This window comes from Pimephales promelas, chromosome 14, assembly GCF_988280905.1.
Source record: "Pimephales promelas chromosome 14, fPimPro1.hap1.1, whole genome shotgun sequence".
Taxonomy (NCBI): Eukaryota; Metazoa; Chordata; class Actinopteri; order Cypriniformes; family Leuciscidae; genus Pimephales; species Pimephales promelas.
In genome coordinates this window covers 26,324,803-26,344,337 of record NC_142782.1, presented here as the reverse complement: position 1 = coordinate 26,344,337, position 19,535 = coordinate 26,324,803, and the positions used below count along the sequence as shown (strand labels likewise).

At 36.9% G+C, this 19,535-nt stretch overlaps 2 protein-coding genes across 5 annotated transcripts in view; one reads left to right on the top strand and one right to left on the bottom strand.

Annotated features, from left to right (window-relative positions):
• Positions 1-1,690: 1,690 nt before the first annotated feature.
• dio1 (iodothyronine deiodinase 1) lies at positions 1,691-3,925 on the bottom strand. The gene is made up of 4 exons (XM_039676402.2): positions 3,447-3,925; positions 2,983-3,126; positions 2,620-2,819; positions 1,691-2,263 (listed from the first exon to the last, which is right to left on the bottom strand). The coding sequence occupies exons 1-4, from the start codon at positions 3,799-3,801 to the stop codon at positions 2,198-2,200; spliced, it is 765 nt and encodes a 254-aa protein (XP_039532336.2). The 5' UTR covers positions 3,802-3,925; the 3' UTR covers positions 1,691-2,197.
• Positions 3,926-3,949: 24 nt separating this feature from the next.
• glis1b (GLIS family zinc finger 1b) overlaps positions 3,950-19,535 on the top strand; it is a 73,932-nt gene continuing 58,346 nt past the window's right edge. For 3 of the 4 annotated variants that reach the window (XM_039676390.2, XM_039676381.2, XM_089119746.1), the window contains exons 1-2: positions 3,950-5,867; positions 6,037-6,336. In XM_039676390.2, coding sequence (XP_039532324.1) covers positions 6,078-6,336 — 259 coding nt within the window. In that variant the 5' untranslated portion in view covers positions 3,950-5,867; positions 6,037-6,077. Of the gene's footprint in view, positions 5,868-6,036; positions 6,337-7,224; positions 7,312-19,535 lie in introns of those variants that run through there. The other variant, XM_089119747.1, reaches the window with a different exon arrangement.

Genomic DNA, 19,535 nt, shown 5'->3' with positions numbered 1-19,535 from the left:
CCTGGAGATGGGTGTGAGATTGACGTTTGTGTAAAAGAACAGACTCAGCAAACCACTGATCATCCTTAAGAGTCTTCAGTTTTTCTTTCTCAGCAACTCTCAAATGGTATTCGCTACTGTTTCCACAGAAAATGTTTCTGTGCTGCTTTTCCATTGTTTTCAATGTAAAACTACTCTAAATCAGTAGTTCTCAATCTTTTTGTCCCCCTAACATTATTTGAAGCTCCCACTCGATAGGCTAATAGGTTTCCTTGGGTACATCTGCTGTTTTAATAAGTTTTATTTTCAAAACAATTTTTAATTTAAAGAAACCTGGAATGTTAAATTAAGTTTTAGGAGCTGAATGTTTTTTTATACATTCCCCCTCTTTTAAACCAGTAATTATCACAACATTTTTAGTCATACATGGCATTTAAAAATGTTTTACACTCAATATCTACCTGATAACTTTTAAGTGCTTGGCATATTCCGAACTATGTAGATTCTTTATAAATACCCATATCTTGTGGTTTTAAATTCCAAAAATGTGCTCTGGGTGAATGGACTCTTGTAATACTTTATTTACTCGTAGAATTGATTCCTGGACTGACACTTGGTAGGTTTGGACCGACTGATAAAATTCCTGATTAATATCTTGTGAATATATGTTGATTTAAATGAGACAAAGCAGTTCTAACTGTTATATTTTGTTGTGGTCTAATCTTTTTCATAGACGATGACCTCTTTTGGCTGCATTGTGGTATATCAGCCTTTTTTAGACAAATGAAAGCCGATCCGTCTGGAAAGTCAGTGAGGAACCACAACAGGATCCTCCTGACTGCCAAATGCAGCATGTGACATGAGCCCAAAGTTCAAATGCAGTCATAAAGTTAAGGTGAGATTGGGGCTAAAGAACAGTACCGATAGTTATAGTGCTGTCAAATCGATTAATTACAATAAAGTTTGTTTATATGCCATATATATGTGACGTGTATGTACTTATTATATAAACTCAGCAAAAGAAAAAAGGAAAACGTCCCTTCTTCAGGATACTGTATTTTGAAGATAATTTTATAAAATACAAATAAGCTTTACAAATCTTTATTGGAAAAGGTTTAAACATGTTTTTCATGCTTGTTCAATGAACCCTAAATGAACCCTAATGAACCCTATGACACATGGAAAAGTCCTTAGGACATTAAAGAGACCTTTTTACGGACTCCGATCTCCTGCGTGAAAATGCCATAGTCCTGCAGCAGGAGACATGATGAGGACTGAAGAAGTGAAAAGAGCAATAAACCACAATGTCGGTTGGACAAGGGTTATGCAAAAACATGCATTTGTGCTGTATTATGCAAGCATTATCAGTAGTAGATGGCATCAGATTCTATACATGTACTGTACATTAGCAGTGTCCAAATGTAGACTAGGATTATTGTTACTAGCATTTGAATAGCTGGCCAATAATAGATTCATTTTGATAAGATCTACTGTATTGAAAAGTTAGTGAAGCTAATAAGTGTATACCTCAACTACATTCTTTGAGAACCTGTTCTGTCTTTAATAGGTTCAGTGACTGCAGTGTGGAACATGTTCATACCTGCATTTCCTGAGCAACTTAAAAGAGATTATTTGAAATATTTCAGGTCAAGCATGGTTAAAAAAAAACAGTTCAAGTTTCTTTTCACTGAAGGACAAGCACACAATAATATGAAATTAAGTAGTCATTATTTATTTAATGATATACACTGACTCTTATATGATATATGTAATAAAAATGTGACTTTTAATTTGAATAGTTGTAAAAAACACTGTGCTCCTTAATCCTTTTTAGAACAAATAACTGGATTATCAGTTTACAGTTCACAGATTTACCCTGTAAGCATCATTTACAGTCACAAGTTCAGACAAAAAGAAATCAGAAAAGCAAAAATGCCCTTCAAAACCTCTGCTGATAGTTGGGTTCACATAGTCTTTGAATACAATGCTGGTATGATAATCAAATGTTCAAAAAAACTGGTTGTATATTCCATTAAAAATATATTGCCGTCACTTACAATTGACATCCCCCTGTTTGAAACATCAAGACACAGAGACCAGCTGGTTTGATCTGTATCTGTCACAAGCAAACACAGGGACTCAAAAAATGAGTTCAGGCACTAGAATTTCAGTGCAAATATATACAAATGCAGTCATGGATAAAACTCTTTTTTCCCCTTTATTCAATTTTTTCCAGAACTTTTCGAACCTCTTTAGGGTTGTACCCCCAAGGTCCGATGCCACCCTGTTAGGAAGAAAGAAAATGCATGTAAAAATCCTTCCATACTGCGGACTTCCTGATGAATATATTTAGACACTGCCAAACAAAAATGCAACAAAAGCAAAAGAACAGACCGACTATAAACCCTTTACCCCATGCTGTTCAACTCATTCCAAACCTGTCACCTCTATGAACTTGTGAAATCTCTTACTGCAAGAGGAAGAGTGTGTGTGTGTGTGTGTGTGTAAAGCCTCTGGCCAAGGTTAAAATGTTCTAAAGGTTTCACTCACAACTGCTCTCACGAGAGCTGTTATGAAGCTTTGGAGGTATTTCCTGTACTGTGTGCAGTTTGAAGTTTCTCTGCATTGCAAAACGCTCACCTGAAAGATAATTTTCCCACTCTGAATGACATAGAGCCTCTCAGGAAGGGCTCCATATTTGCTGGCAGTGATGTTGGTCATCTCATCCACGACCACAGGGCAGAGAGGGTCTTCTTTGACCAGGATCTGGGCCGCAGCCAGTCTCTCTTCCAGGTTTTTGTGAACGCTGATATCGACGTTGTTTACAAAGGCCCAACCATCTATGAAAAAAACAGAAGCATTTTGCTTATTGCATAACATTTATCTCTCGATTCTCTACGTGTGAATGACTCTGCAGTGAATCCGGGCAAAGGTTACATCAACCCAATTTGTTAGTGTTATATCAAGAGTATGGCAAATTTATTTCAATATTATCGTCCTTACCAGTTGCATGTGCCTCAGCAAGGTAAACAATGAGGAAATCTGCCACATCACTGAAGTCCTTGACAAGCTGTTTAAACTCATCAAGTTTGAAGAGAAACGGGGGTCATGTGCAACTTCCAAAACTTAGAACCAGTGGACGGTTACCTGTGAAGAAGCCACATGAATTGACTGCATCATTCAGTACTAAGGCTCTATTCCAATAATAGTGATAATAATAAGTGTTTTTTTTTTTTAAATATATTGGAACAGAACCTTAGTGTAGTCAGTTTAATTGTTCCATTAAATAAACACATAAATTAATGGTTGGAACAGTCATATTTTTTTCTGAAAATAATAATAACTATTATTAGTTATAAATAATGATTAAACAGTTATAAATGAATATATTTTAATAGAACATAAAGACTGGTGCAGTCAGTTTAATTATTCCAATAATAATCATTTATAGAATCTATTGACTGTACCTTTAAGAAAACGACGAATGCTCGTTTTCTGTCCGTCCAGAGTAAATACAGCTGTGTCTGGAGCAGAGAACCCCTCAAACGCCTCCAGGCCCAGCGAGCACCAGTTCACAGAGAGCACGGTTTTAATGAACTCCAGAGAAAAGAAAGACGGACCCCAGTCTTCGTATTTGAATTTGGGATTTTGAGTCATCGTAAACTTCTCTCCCATTTTTAGATGGATTTTCTTCATCAGTCCCGGGGAAATGATTGACAGGAGTTTCAACGCGGATAGTTGCACGATCGCAAACAATATCATAGCCACAGCTGAAACATAAACATAAACTTTTCTTAGCGTGTATCCCACTGTGGTCTCCATCGTGAGAACGATTTAACAGTCCACGCGTCGTGGAGTCAACATGAACGAAAAGTATAAAGCAGAAGTATAAAACTTTTGCTTTGCTTGTTGAGGCGCACCTCCCTCCAAAACATAGGAGAGGGACCTGCAGCCTGCAGATCGGGGCGGGGCTGCACTTGTCACCCCGCCCCATACCCGACTCTGATTGGCTCAATCGTTGTTGGTGTAGAAAAAAAAGCTGTTCAGTTTCACAAAGCCTTCACTATAATAATGCACAGAAGTCTGTAACTCGCAATGTGCATGAACTTATTGTTTTTGGTAAATCAAGGTCTTTAGGCGAACGCACGAACGACCCCAAAACATAAAAAAGAAAAAAAATTATTGGTTGATTATCCACAGCAGGAGGATCAGGTCCTCGGGTAGGTAGAGAAATTAACTATGAATTAGGCTAAATTATTTATGTATCATTTTGATTATTTCATATCACTATTTGTGTGAGAAAGGAAATTAAAGCTCCTTCTGTAACTTTTTTGGCTTAAAAATTATCCAAAATAATATTTTGAGAAATACATAACCAACTAGTTTTCAAAACTATCTGCTTGCCTTTGCTCAATTCAAAACGGTAAGCTTATAATGTTTTTAATTCCAGTGGTACTGGTGGATTTTCGAGCTTAATTGTCTGCAATTTCAGATTTCGAACAGAGATGGCGACAAAGAGGAAAAATGCCGGACTGCAGCGACTGCAGGCATCAGTATCGTATCAGTAGAAGACATACTAATTCTAAACTTCACTTTGTTGCTATGCGCATGTAAACGTAAACCGTATATTGCTTTCGTATCATAGTTTATATAATTGTTTAAAAGAAAAATATATATATATATATTTTATTCATATGACGTCCTCTGTAGTGGACACCAGGACTGTTTGTCAATCACCTATCAGTTTTTAGGTTTGAGTATTTTTTCAACCAAACTTTGTATTATGTTATGAAATATATAACGAAATTAATTGATAAACCATTACACTTTATGCAATTTGTGGGTAAAATGGCCATAAATTATATAAATTCTGTTTATACATTTATCCAATTTGCATATTAGTGTGTTCTGGAAAAATGTAATGAAAAAACGTGTAATAATGGGAGCAATAATTGACAACATTTTCCAGATAATATTTATTATTCATAGGAATAATGTACTGATTATTTCCCTATTCACTTGTTGTGTCTCCCCAAATGCCTGATAAACTGGTGTCCACTACAGTGGACATGTATGAATGCCCTGTTTTGTAACAGAAAAACACATTTTGATTAGAAACTCCAATGATAAACAATTAGAAAATTGGTCAGATTTAAATGATAATTACAAAATATTATCACATTTCAATAAGAGTACTAAATTTGATCACTAAACTAATGTCAGTCATCTCTGAAAGGACAAAAGTATATTCCTGGGTTTACATATGGGCCTAAATAAGAAGCTCCAATTTTAGTTTCTAAAAATGTCCATAAGATGTCACTGTTGACATGTTTAATGACAGAATTTTTCCATTAAAACGCCTTTTTGTCTTGTCCTTTAAATAGAAAGCCATATACAAATAAAAGCTATGTTTTTTTCGTTAATAACACATCGTCCTACAGGTAATTATGAAATATTTATTATTGATCTTATTTATTCTTGATCTTGTTGTTGTCTATAACAAGATTCTGTGAGATGATGAATCTTATAAATACCATAGCTTGTTAAAAGTTATAAATGTCTGTTTCAGTTGTATAAATGCAAACTATTATTATTACCAGGTCAAGATCAATTTCAGCATTCACATCGCAAGCATCCAGTTTGTTCCCGATTGGTCCCTCCCCTTTCAGCAGTGTATGTTCATTGGCACTTCGAGCTGTCAATCAGAGCATAGACGCATGTTTTGGTTTTCAGAATTGATGTTATAGAAAACTCATAAAAATTGCAGCTGAAACGAGAGAGAGGATGCGGTCGGTAAGAACACATTTAACAGCCTGTTTGACGCAGAAGTTGAGAGTCACCATTCAATCAAAATATCCTCTCTATCTTGCCTTGGAGGGATTAAATAGGTATGTTTTCAAATCTACGACAACATTTAATTTTGGATAGTGTTTTATTGTATTATACAGTTTTGTTTTGGCTATATGTTTATCATGTTGCTTCAGAGTCATTTGAGAGCTATAATAGGCTATTTTGTTTCTTAAGTACAAGTTCATTGTGTTACCCTTCATCCCACAGGTAAAATAAACGATTAAGGACTATATTGTACGTGGACTGACATGCACACTTGGAAGTCAGAGGTCCAGATGCAGAAGCCTGCATCGCTCTTTGGCATGGTCAGTCATCAGACAGATTTCACCGAGCTGACTTTCTCCATGTTCAGCAGTAAAACAGACATCTGCCCGAAACGCGTCTCTTCTGACGGCTGCAGTGAATCGAATCCCGCCTCGATACAGATGCGCTGCGGGTCTGAAGATCTCAAACTCCACGCGCATCACACATCCAAACTCCACTGCTTCACCATGTCACCCGGAGACGGTATGTACCTGCGAGCGTATTTGATCGACTTTTATGGCTATTTTTAATGCAATCTTAATGTGGTTTATGGATTAAAATCAAAACAGCCATGGGTGGGCATAATTAGGAATGCAAATAGCATTAACATATTTAGCATCAAAATAAATGTAGCTTATTGCGGCTTCTGTAACTTATCATGCCAAATGTCAATCTCCATAATAGAGCTAAAATGTTAGTTTTTGAAAACCTTTGACAGTTTTAAAATTTATAGGCTATTTACATTTTTTAAATAGATTCAAAATATGTAGGCTAGGCTGTATACTATACATTTTGTTTGGATGTAGCCTATTCATTTATTTTGTTGCATAACCAGATAGCCATACATTGAAATTCAGAAACGTTTTTTCTTTAACTTACCTTATACATGTCTCAAACTGACATCGATATATGGTCATATAGGCTATTTGAGTGCGTAATGACGCATATTAATATCTACATATGAATATGTGCGTATATGCAACCGCAAAACTGTAGGCTATCAAGATCGTCTTGTCGCCGTATTTTGACACATTTTGAGGCAATTCCTCGTTGGTAGAGCCGAGGTTATGGTGTCTTGAACGACCCCTAAAAAACTTTATCAAGATATTATTTTCAGATTGTCTAAGATATTAAACTCGCACGTGCAAACGTTTTTTTTTTTGTGGTATTAAAAGTATCCTATTTGATCGCTAAATAGGCCTACATTAATTTATTATTACGTAGATTATTTAAAGAGAGAGTTCATCCACAAAGTAAAATTCTGTCATCCTCACATTGCTCCTAACTTAACTTTCCTACTTCTGTGGACCACAAAAGGAGATGTTAGGGATTTACAGTTTCAGTCACAGTTCACTGTCATTACATCTTTTTTTTTTCATACAATGAAAGTGAATGGTGACTGAGACTGTCATTCTGCCTTCTGTGTTCTACGGATGAAAGAATGTTATACACATGAGGGTGAGTAAATGACAACAGAATTGATATTTTTGGGTGCATAACTTATACCATCATGGTATTGCATTGTGAGATCACTGCATGCAAAACAAACACGATTCAGTAACCTGGTTCTTTTTTGTCATAAAAGTATTTTAATACGTGCTTGTTTTCTTGGTAGAAGGAACACACTCTCTATTGTCTATACTCTTCAGTGTATACATGCATATGTGTTTATGTGCATATTTGATTTGTGATACTCTTATTGTAAGTAATGTTGAGCATGCTTGTGCGTCCCTCAGAAACGGGGCTCTCTTGTATTGGACCAGGGTGGTCACCCTGTTTAGATGATGCTACAATGGCGTGGGATTGTGTGGGCTGACATAGTTAACCGCGTACTCCAGCTTATGATTATACAAATTTGACTTATATTAGTAATCATACCTTGTCACAAAAGAGACTCAGAGGGTTTGATTAAAATGTTTGCCTGACAAATTCAAACCAAATGTTTTTCGAATGTGTCTGCATTTATGAGACTTGGTTCCACTACTCTCCCCCGTCCAAATTATGTGAATAATTTCAATGCCTATCAGATGCAATTGACAGAAGGGAACATTAATGTTTTAGATGTGCCTATTTGAGCATCATATTTACATTGCTGGAAAGGAATGAAATGAGACTTTTGTGAAATGTTTGGAAGCATGTTGTGTGTTGCGTGATCTTGTTGACATGTTTCAGAGAACATGATATCTTACTTGTTTCACATAGGAAATTTTTTTTAAACGTTTGACTTCTTTTTTAGCATTGATTATAGGATTCTGCATTCATCTGTGATAGTCTGTTGTGTACTGTAGGCTGTAACTTAAAGACAAAATTTAATCTGTTTAAAAAAAAGTCATTGATCTGGTGCTTGATTGGACAGAAAATTATGTTATATGGCAGAAAATGTCAAAATATTTAACCCTACCTATAGGTAAAGTCTTTTGATTGTACAGAAAATGATGTTATATGGCAGAAAATGTCAAAATATTTAACACTAATAGGTAAAGTCTTTTTTATATATTTTTGAGAATGGTGATTTTCTTTGGTGAGTTGCCTTTTCTTTTCCCCCAATTATTCTTGCACAGATTTATTTAGTGCTGCTGTTAATTTTCAGGGCTCAATTAAGGATTTTCTTTTTCAGCAGGCCAGTAGTCGGATTCATATGCACTCTATATATAATTCTCTTTACAGATAGCAAATAATTTATCAGGATTCCAATTTACAGTAATAGCTAAACATATGCCGTTTTTGCACCATATGTATTCGCTTTCTAGTAAAAGTCATGAGCCTGACCAATTTGTAAACAAGAACATAACAAAAGTTGATTGAATGTCAGAGATTTTTCGCTTGAACCTGAATATGACAATATGGGATTTGCCTTGAATACGGCATGAGGTAAAAAATTATACTGTTTTCATTTTTTTGCAACCCATTTATGTTTATGCTTTCTAGATGGTTTCAGTTAATTATTTAACTGTTTTGTAGTTTAAAGCTCTTGCCAGTTCAACAAAACCTTGTGTAGTGTAGATGTTATCAATCAAGGTAAAATTACCTGGGTGATGCATTCATTACAGCAGTATTCATGTTGTACAAGTAGTTGTACAAAAGTCATGGGCATGCAACCAGTGAGTTGTCAAGGCTTCACACATGATGAACATCCTAAGAACGCATCCCTAGTCCGATGGGATCTTTCCGATCTTTCTAACATGGCTAGTTAACTTGTTCTTTGGCTTTTTCTCTCGTGGAAAAGTCAGTTGCTGATTTGTGGTAAATTGATAAATATAGTCAGATAATTTTTCGCATTGCTACTTTCTGAGCAGAAGTACTGTTTTTAATGATTTTAAATCGAACATTCTGAAGTCGTCCAATTAAGGTAATTTTTCATTATAAGAATTGCTGTGATTGTCTGTACTTGTGTTTTTTTAGCACAAGGTAATACTTAGTATTCACAGACAAACTCCCACGTTGAAGTGTTGATTCAGCTCATGAAAAAATGAGTAATTGACTCTAAAGGGAGTCATTGCTATAGTGTTTCGGGTCTCCATGGTAATGGTTCTACTCCCACACACATATACAAACTAAGCACCGTTTGGTCACTCTAAAATGTGGCATTTGCGCTCATAATTTGAATTCCTGTGGCTTGATGAAGCCTCCTGTGCTTGCTTGGCTGATATTCTGTATGTCTCAGGATGTGTGGTGCTGTCATAAATGATTAATTATTAGAAATTATTATAAAAGTTCTCATTCAGGTAATTTATAGGTGGATGTTGATATACACTATACAGCAACTAGCTTTATTGGTTTCTGTAAACATGTGTTGTCCACAAGATTGCTTTGTTTTAGTTGCTGTGGCTGACTGTACTCAAGTTTAAAGAAATATTGACGTCGGTGGTTGCATCATTGCTAAACTGCTGTGGACTTTTTGTAAAGCGCAATTACCTGCTCTCCCGTGAGCATTTTCCGCTCTTTTCTCTTGTATTTGGGCTTCCTTTCACACACTTGAGTTCTGTGCAGTCGGGCTCTCACTCCCTCGCATCCTACTCGACTGCGGCCCACGTCTTTTGGGGAACTCCTATGACATCAGAATGAGGCATGGATGAATTGATTGTGTGGGGAAACTGTAATGTTTGCAGCTTGTTCCATTGATTCACAAAGTCCTCATGATCAATGTGCATTGCTATTTCACCTTGGTCGATGACATCACCAAGCAAACGTTCGACAAGTTAACATTTTTCAGCGAGCGTTTAGGAGCCAGCTTGCTGTAATGGAAGTCATTGAATCATTTCTCACAAAGAGGTCCCTAGAGGACCTTCTCATGTTATTCATTCAGCTTAATTTGGCAGGGAGTTAACAAACTTATTTTTGAGGGAAAGATGCGGTCGGTGAGGCATAATCTGCGGGAAAAAGTCTGAAAAACATTTTACAGTCTAATCGAGTAGCGTTTGATGAAAGATACTCTTGTGGTTTTAGAAGATTACAGCATCTGACACTCAATCATTATGGTTTGGGATCATTCCATTGTTCTTTGTCAAATAATCTGTAAAACCTCAATGTACTTAATCAATCAAACATTCAGACGTCGGCGACCTTTATTACTGGTTGGATTATGACTACAATTTAGGCTTTTTATGGCACCTGTGATGTCATAGCTCATGTTCAGTTTTGTTTTATTTATGCTTGTGGGATGCGTAATACTAAGCCAAAGAAACGGCCTGAATCCTCCTCCGTTTCACTTCACCCTCGCCCTGCCAATACAACACTCAACCCAATAATTCTGTTAAAAAAAAAAATATTATCTGGTTTGAATAAGTGTCGAAATATGGCTGGAATACCAGAGGAAATGTGCTCTGGACCTGGGCTTAAACGGAGGAAAAACAAAATTGGCTCCGATATGTCATCATAAAGTGTATTTTTAGCCTGGACCATGTCTTGAGAATCACTCATAAAAATGCACCCGCACACCACCTTTTTTCCCTCTTGCTTTTTGATATAGGGGTCGAATTCCTGCCTCATGTGAAATGGATCTGATTGTTTTGCCTACTCGCTCTGTCTCCCTGACTCCGTACTGAGATGAAGGGGCTACTCGCTCTCGGCCGGTGCCAGGGGGACATGCCACAGCTAACCGCACATCTACATGGGCCGAATTACTCATGCATTTTTAGACGGCAGCAACTGCGTCTCCAGACTTCTCAGCGCGTGTGACCGTGCACGCGGGTGGTTTTTTGATTTACATTTCGACAGTGGCACTTGCTGTTCTTGGCCCTGTGCATGTTTGCTTCATCAAAGAAAAATCCGCTCCGTGGCGACGCTGATCGCAGCGCTTAAAGCGGACGCTCGGGCCCCGGCTTCCCGTAGCGGGACGCTGCAAGGCGGCTAGGTGGCCGTGACCCTTTGGATCCACTGTTGATTTAGTGTTAAAGGTGACGGATGGCAATCGACACCCCACGGGTTTTTGTACCAATACAGCTGTTTTTCTGCTCCGCCCAGTTCACTTGCCTGTTTAATAGAACATAAATATGGATACTGAAACCAGTGCCAAGTTCCCTGGTGGGTCTTTTATTAGAAGAAGTATTATTCTTTTATATCGAGAAATACCACAAAGATTAAAACAAAATCTCTAATTTATACGTATTGAATGTAGACAGATTCATAAGATGTTTTGTGCCAGTCCTCAGACCTTTGTTTTTTACAAGTCTGGGCACGTCAGCCGTCCAATCGAGCACTGACTTCATTTGAACGGTCAAAAACAAACGCACAAACATTTATTCCTTCATTAGTAGGCACTGTTATATCCTCTCTGTTGTTGACCATGCCAAGGAGCTGCTATGGGGCAGTGCCCATTCAGTCTGTGATCTGATTGGCTGGAATGACTCTTGAGGACTATAAAGTACATTATAAAGTCTAATAGTTCAGTTTATATACTTTATTGCTGGTTGTTCATAAAGCGCAGGGTTCTGGAAGAATTAGTTATTCTCTCGTCCTCTAGTGATCCAACACCAACCGAGTGTAATATTACATTACGCTCAGGGATTTCTGAAGGCTAATAACCTGACATGGCCCTGAATGCAGATTGTTTAGAATGAAAACACTTCACTTTTACGAACAGATCTGGATTATGTGATGGGAGCCATTCATCTTTAGAATCGTCGATGGCTGTAAATTTTATATGTTTGTGCTGTTTGTGTGTAACGATGTTGAGAAGGGAATGCTGGTAAGATGAAAAACCTTTGTGTCTTTATTATTTTCACTGCCTTTTTGTCTAGTAAAATAACATTTCCCAGCTGAGCGTGTGTCAAGTAAACTTGACCTTTCGCAGTTCAAAGGCCAAAAAAAGGAACTGACAGACATTAAATATTCTGAGACAGACATTTTGCTGTAAGCACACAAAGTACCACTAAAATATAATTTGTGTCCTCATTTTTTTCAACAAAGCTAATATTTTTTGTGAATACCAGACATAAGACATCATGGACTATAACTAATAATTTTGTCTGGCTACTTGTCATGTCCAGTGATGGTCCAAGCAGATTCTTCTGACCTTAAGGGCTGAGAGTTTTTTTCCAGGCATTTCAGAACAGTCTACAGTCATGAATCGGTAAGCTTTGAGCATTCTTACTTCCTGTTTCCGTCAAGCTGCTTTTGGATTACTCAGATGGGAGACATGCTCAGAGCGAGGTTAAAAGAACACCGAACATTATTAAACTTTTCTCTGTCAGACAATTTTGTTGTCTCATCTCCACACAGTGCTTTGGGGTGTTTACTCAGATTTAAAGCAGAAATTGAAATCAGCAGTTTGGCAGGTTAATATCTGGAGTAAAAGATGCGGGCAAACGATAAGAGGACACAATTTCCCACGACACAGACCATCCGATCTGTTTTTTTCCTGATCCTTCACTTCATTTTCATGTTATGGGAATTTTATGCGAAAAACAAGAACTTTTGACCAATTATTGCTACGTGCCTTCTTGTAGAAATTTAAGCCAGACTGTGAGCGTCACAGCAGTGGCACACCCTGCATAGTGTTTTCACACACACTGACAGCGTAATACTGTAATACTAAGAAAATAAAGTGAATTTAAGTTACAAAATTGAGTATTTACTTTATTAACAGGGCTAATACACAATCTTAAACCAAATGATTGGGAAAAGATCAGAACCACAGGGCATATCAACAAAGCCCAAAACACAGGAAACAAGGCAGAAGATCAGAACCATAACCCAACCATAACCAAGAGAGCGAGTGTAACACTAACAAGACTTTGCAACGAGTGAAAACACAGAGCTTATAAAGGTAAACACAAATGAGTTAAATCACACACAGGTGGATTTAATCAGACCATAATGAGTCCAGGCGCTGGGTTATGGGAAATGTAGTTTATGATGGGAAAGCAAAGGAGGCGGTAGGATTGCCCAGTAAAGGTAACAGTAATAGTACTGCACAAAACATACAGCTCATCTAGTGTAGTTCCCAAACTAAAGTGTTTTTTGAGTCGTCAAAGTAAAAATAAAAACACAACTTAACTAAAGTGACTGGGTCCTTCCTGAATTCCTTTACGCAGATGTTAGGAAGATTGTGCAGTGTAGTCTTATTCCTGAGAAAATAACTCATGTTCTTGTTCTAGTGAATCAGAACCATACAACCCAATCATTCAGTATAGTCCGATTTGCAAACAAATGACTCAAATGAGACGGTTCTTATAAATCAAACACAGACAGCTTACAACTAACTGTAACCTAAATCAATGTAGTTGTTGACTTGTTATTCATATTATTATTTGTGGTGAAGGAAATACATTAATTTTCACATTTTAGCTTTGATGTTTTTTGATTAGAATATTCTAATAATCAATTATTTGACTTGCATAAAAAAATCTGGACTTGCCTCTAAAAATCTATTGAAAAGTTTGTGTAACATGTAAACAAACCTTTTGGAAGAACTGTTTTAAATTTATTTATTTATTATTGAAGTTTTCTCAGACATTTTTCCCAAATAGTTAGGCTATTACTTAACAAAATGGATCATTAAATTTGTTATGATTCCCATGCCTTTCCCTGCTGTATAACTTGCATACTTTTTCTATTCAGATAATGGATTATTAGTTCACTCCATTATTTTGCTTTATACTTCATGGAAGCCTTTATTGCAAAAATGTGATTAATAGGTTTACAGTGTGTTTTCAATGTGTTCTCTATGAGTTCCACTCTCAGTGCTGAAATTATGTGCTGTTCAGTGTGAGTGCAGTTAATATGAATGCCTATGATACTGTAAATACTGTAAATATGCAATTCAGACGAAGGATGTGTGACAGGCTTTACAGTTTAACGTATATAGAGAACCAAAATCCCTAATAAAGCATTTGAGATATGGCTGCAATAGCTCATGAGAAAGCTGCACATGAGAGAAGAGAGACTAATGCGTCCCGGCCCTTTAACAGGATGAGAGGAATTTGAGGAATGAATGTTGACTTCAGCTTTTTACAATTTGCACTGAGTTTGCTGACTTATCATCTACCACAAATATTTCCCCCACTATTTCACCCTTTAAGCTCTGACCGCAATCTCACAGATGAGTTTTCCAGGGCCTGGTCTGTGCCAAACTTTCCATTGGAGTCACCCCTTTATGTGCATATGTGTGTACGAGAACATACTCATCATGCTGTAGCAAATGTACCATAAAAGTTAAGATACTTCTCTAGTGTTGACACAGCATTAATTCCACTGTCAAACGTCCCATTAATATGAGAAATAAGACATCCCATTATGGCAGACTGCTCCATTTTTCTTTCAACTGGCCGTTCACTTCTTGAATGCATGAGAAACCATTTTTTAGTGCATTTGGGTGCAAATCAGTTTGACTGTAATTCACGTTATACACTTAAAGTCGGCATGAAAAGGAAGTTGCGATAGCCTTTCCTTCACTATTGTGACATATATCCCAGTGAAACGGCTTCTCGAACAACAACAATTCTTTTTGTTTTGTTTTTTTTCAAAAAATTTTTTTGTTTTTTTTGTTATCAGGAATTCGATTGGATCATTGTGATTTTGCAACTGGTCAATCTCATGTTAGCGCCAGTAAATACTCATCACAGAAGAGCTGCCATTGCAAGTGGGAGGGGAAGTTTATTTCATTTAAAGTGCCCCTATTATGGATTTTTGAAAATGACCTTTCATGTAGTGAATGAAAACATCCTGCAAAGTGTTAAAGGAGCTGTATGCAAGAAATTTATTTAAATTAATCATAAATTTTCCCTTATATGTCACTAGACATTAGGAATCATGTTCATTTCAAATACTTATATCACTGACAAAAGTAGTCCGGCCAGGATATTGTCATTTAAAAAGTGAAGTTGCGGCCATCAACTGATGTTTATGTTGTCATTTTGTGTTTTGTTCTGATGCTCCACCCTCCACCGATCTACCAATCACAGAGCCAGTAGTGCTGCGGCATTCGGGTTGCCAGCTCTTTTCTAGTTACCACAGCTGCAGATACAAATGTGTCGGAATTGGATAAAAAATGTCTAACGTTGCAAAACCAAAAAAAAACTCGATATGAATCCAAAATACTTAGTGATAAATAAATAAATAACAGAAAAAAACTCACTGTGTAGGTCTCGTCACTTGCCATTGGAAGCTTCTTGTAGCACCCTACATTCCTGCTGGATCTTGCAGCATATCTGGCAACTTCGAGTCAAGGGATTCACCGCTTTACAGTAATTTGAAAGTGATTGCAGTACCAGTTTTGGCCACAATCTTGCATACGGCTCATTTAAATCCGAAAGTCCACCGCATATAAAGTTATTGTCTTTCAAAAGTAAGAGTCGTCTCTGAGTCAATGAAATGAATACATTTTAAAACGAGTCATAAGCCGTTTCGTTGTGACGTCAAGATGAAACATTAGCATATTGTATGACCAATTATTGTGTGCGCAGACACCAGGTGTGTTTGGGATGTGCACACCAGTTTTGTATTTTAAAATTCATCTTCACCACGATACCACAGCAGTATAATACTAAACTTTAGTTCAATGTTTGATTTGCAAATCGCTTGCTCTTGAAAGATGGTGTTCAAAATACTTCGTTTTGAGTTTTATATTGTGTAGGTCTCCGTCTCCTGCTAACTAGTCTTATTGAAATACGTTGCTAATTGGTTGTGGGCCACTATTACCTTAACTTGTGTCTATTAATGCAGATTGTCTGTTGTTCTCATAACTCTGAGGGAAGATTAAGCATAGAGCAAGATTAGTTTTACCAACTGTTTATGAGCAGTTTCCACATGTTCACCGCATTAAATTAGAAAAAATAACCCGTAAATAAGGTCAAGTAAAATAATCGGTTTGTTGATGGACATGCACTTGTTAATGCTGATGGTGAGGAATTACAGTTGCAACATCTCATAATGTACCTCAAACTGAGTAGTGAATCACTGAGAAACGTTTTGCTCGAGTCGTTCTTGTGATGGAGGCGCTCACATTGATACGGTAAAATTGGCGTCATTGTTTGTTACTGTGTTTAGTTTACAGTGTAGGAAGCTTTAGGACAAGCAGAGCTGACATTGTTATGGCAAAGGGCGTTTTTGTTTTTGACACGCGCGCTGTACGTGGCAATCCAATCACACCAGATTGAGCTGTCTGGCCAATCAGAGCAGAGTAGCACGCGGAAAGGAGGGATTTAGAGAGATTGATTCATCTGATGAGTCGTTTGAGAATCATTGAAAATGTGGTGATGTGCAAATGTATATTTTGTGAAAATGAAACATTGGGAAACTTTACAATAGCATAATAAGGGCACTTTAAGATTATGAGGGCACATGAATAAAAAAAGTGGATGTACACAGATAAATAATAATAACTGCAATGTCCATACAAACGCAAGAACGTAACTTGTACTGATTCTCTAATCAGGAAGTACTCTTGGTGAGCTCCAGGTCACATTTGTAAGTGACGGAGCGGGGAATTCTTGTTGAGCGCATCTGTCACACGTAACCTGTCTCATGTCTCATGCATGTGTGTTTCTTATTGAACTAACACATGTGAGGGAGGTCATACATTGCTGGATCTTATGGATGTATATGTGTGTGTGCTCAATATCTCCGTGGAGAAAGTGGAAACGAAAACAATCTCAGGCTAATCAGAACCAGGTCACTCTGTTGTCCATGCCGCGTACTTGACATTTACGGCCTTCCCTTGGCTCCACGTCACATTTACACTTTACAGCAGGGCTGGTCCACAAAACTACGCTTTACCATATAACTGATTTGCTAGAGTTCCTAAATCTATACATAAAGCAACGCCCGACTTCACAAGGTTCCTATTTAAAGAAAAATGATGACACATGCAACAGGAAACAGTTGTTATATATCACTTGCAGTTTCTGACAAGAATATTCAGAGGAGAAAAAGAGAGAAATTCTGGCTGAAGCCGTGGTATGTGCTCTGAGACTCTCTCGTTTTGCCCTTTTTTTTGCTGTTTACTTGATTCTTGCCCTAAAAAAGTCAAATGTTGACTAACACTGGGAAAAAAAAGTGAATTAGGTGCTTGTGTTGTGAATGACCTAACAGCGTTGCTTTTTAAAAACTGAAATGAAGTAAGGCTGTATGAAAGCTCTGACAGCCAGGTGCTGTGGACTTGGCCAGCGACTTTACTTCTCAGGCCAGCTGGAAAATGAGTCCCAGAATTTATCTGCACCCTTTTCCCTTGACAAATTATTTTATTGTTCTCGCACAGTTGGTTTGCATTTATTCTTTTGGCTAATGATAGGTTAAAGGCAGAGCGATCTGCTTTCGCTGTGTTACACGGCGAACGCACCCCAACTGGGCCTGTTCCCGCAATGACAAAGCATATTTGCACACCTCGCTGACAGAAAGATCGATTGAGAGTTTAATGCTTAGGAACTTGCGGCAGAAAGATTCATCAAAAGGGATTTTCTCATTTGCGACACAAAGAAATTGAATTACGATGCAAAAATTTTGCCTTGGTATGCCTAAACCTAACCTTCATGCCTAAAGGTCATATCTTTTTCAGGGCTTAATTGGATTACAGGGCCGTCCATGTTGTAATAATGTTCCTGTCCATCGTAGATGGAGAGATATCAGCATTATAACTGTCTGCTTACTGCACTCTACCTGACCCGAGCACAGTAGACGAGAGCTAGCCCACTAATCTTTTACAAATGCTGCTAGTCTCCAAGACCAGGCTTTCTCAAAGATGACCGAGTCAAAACAGACCCTGTTTCTCAATGAGCCTCCATTGAAAATATGCCTGAATCAAACAGTGACTAACACATACCTTCTGTCTGCAGGGTTACTTTGCGAATGAGAGCGAGCCTTACCGGAGACGTTCGCGCTCATCTGGAGGCTCTGGTTTCGCTTTAGAATCGGCACACTTATTTTCAAGGATGTTACAGAGTGGAGACAGTGGACTGCCTAGAGGATTGTATTGTCATAACATGTCTGAGCCTTTACACAGTGATTGACTTTTCATGACGTCAAGAGATTTAGCTGGAGAAAGATGCATTAACATTCCTATTCATCATGGTTAATGGGTGGGAATTAGAATTTTGCACATTTGAATTCTTGTGACATTTAAAAGCATTTAATTTTGTATGCCTTATTTTATAGTTTTAAAATAAAGTTGTATACATTTGAATTATAAAAATGTGGCATTTAAAAAAAATTAATTGTTTTATGACATTTATAGCTTTGTATTTAAACAATTTTTTTTAAATATTCAGATTATAATTTAGCATAAAGAAATACAAAACTTCACATTCAAAATGATAATATTCCTAACAAAAGTTCAGATCATATAAAAACTAGGCCAACGGTCAGGTTGAACTAAGCATTTTAGCCAATTACAGAGCTATTAAAAATGATTTGGCTTGGTGAAACTTCAAATTTAGAAAATTAAATTTCAAACTAGCCACAAAAAATACATTTTGTAAATGTTACAATGTTACTAAAATTCAGATAAAAAATATTTTGTCATTTTTGTAGCTCTATAAATGACATGTCGAAGTATTTAAAAATATATACATTTTGTTACAATCGATGGTACTTTTTTATGGAAGCTTCTTTCTGTCACTGAATAATAAAAAAAAAAAAACTACTGCAACGATTAATTTATGTATCCAAAATAAAAGTTTGTGCCCAGCACAAAAAAACTCCACAAAAAGTAATTGCAACTTTTTATCTCAGAATTGCAAAAAATAAACTTGCCAGAAAAAAGCCATAATTGTTAGTTAATATCTCGCAATTGTGACTTTTTTTTGTAATTACGAATTTATTTTCCGCAATTCTGACTTTTTATTTCTCCGAATTGGGAGATATAAACTCAAAATTGCGAGTTATAAAGTCCAACTCTTCACAATTCAGACATTTTCTCTTTCAATTACAAGTTAAAATCTCAAAATTTGGACGTTATTTCTCAGAATTGCGAGTTTATATCTGACAATTCTTGCTCTTTTTTTTTTTAATTTGTAATTGTGACAATTTGCGAGTTTATATCTTACAATTGCGATAAAAAAAGTTGTGAGATTCTGATTTAAATCGCAATTTTTAGTTTTAGTAGGTATTTTTTTGACGGAAACAACCTTCTATAACTTAAGAATGTATGTCAATGAAGAAAGGTGCTTTTTTTTTAGAACCAAATATTGCAGCTTCTACCTGCAGGGGTTGACAGACTAACCAACCAGATCTCAACTACTTTATGT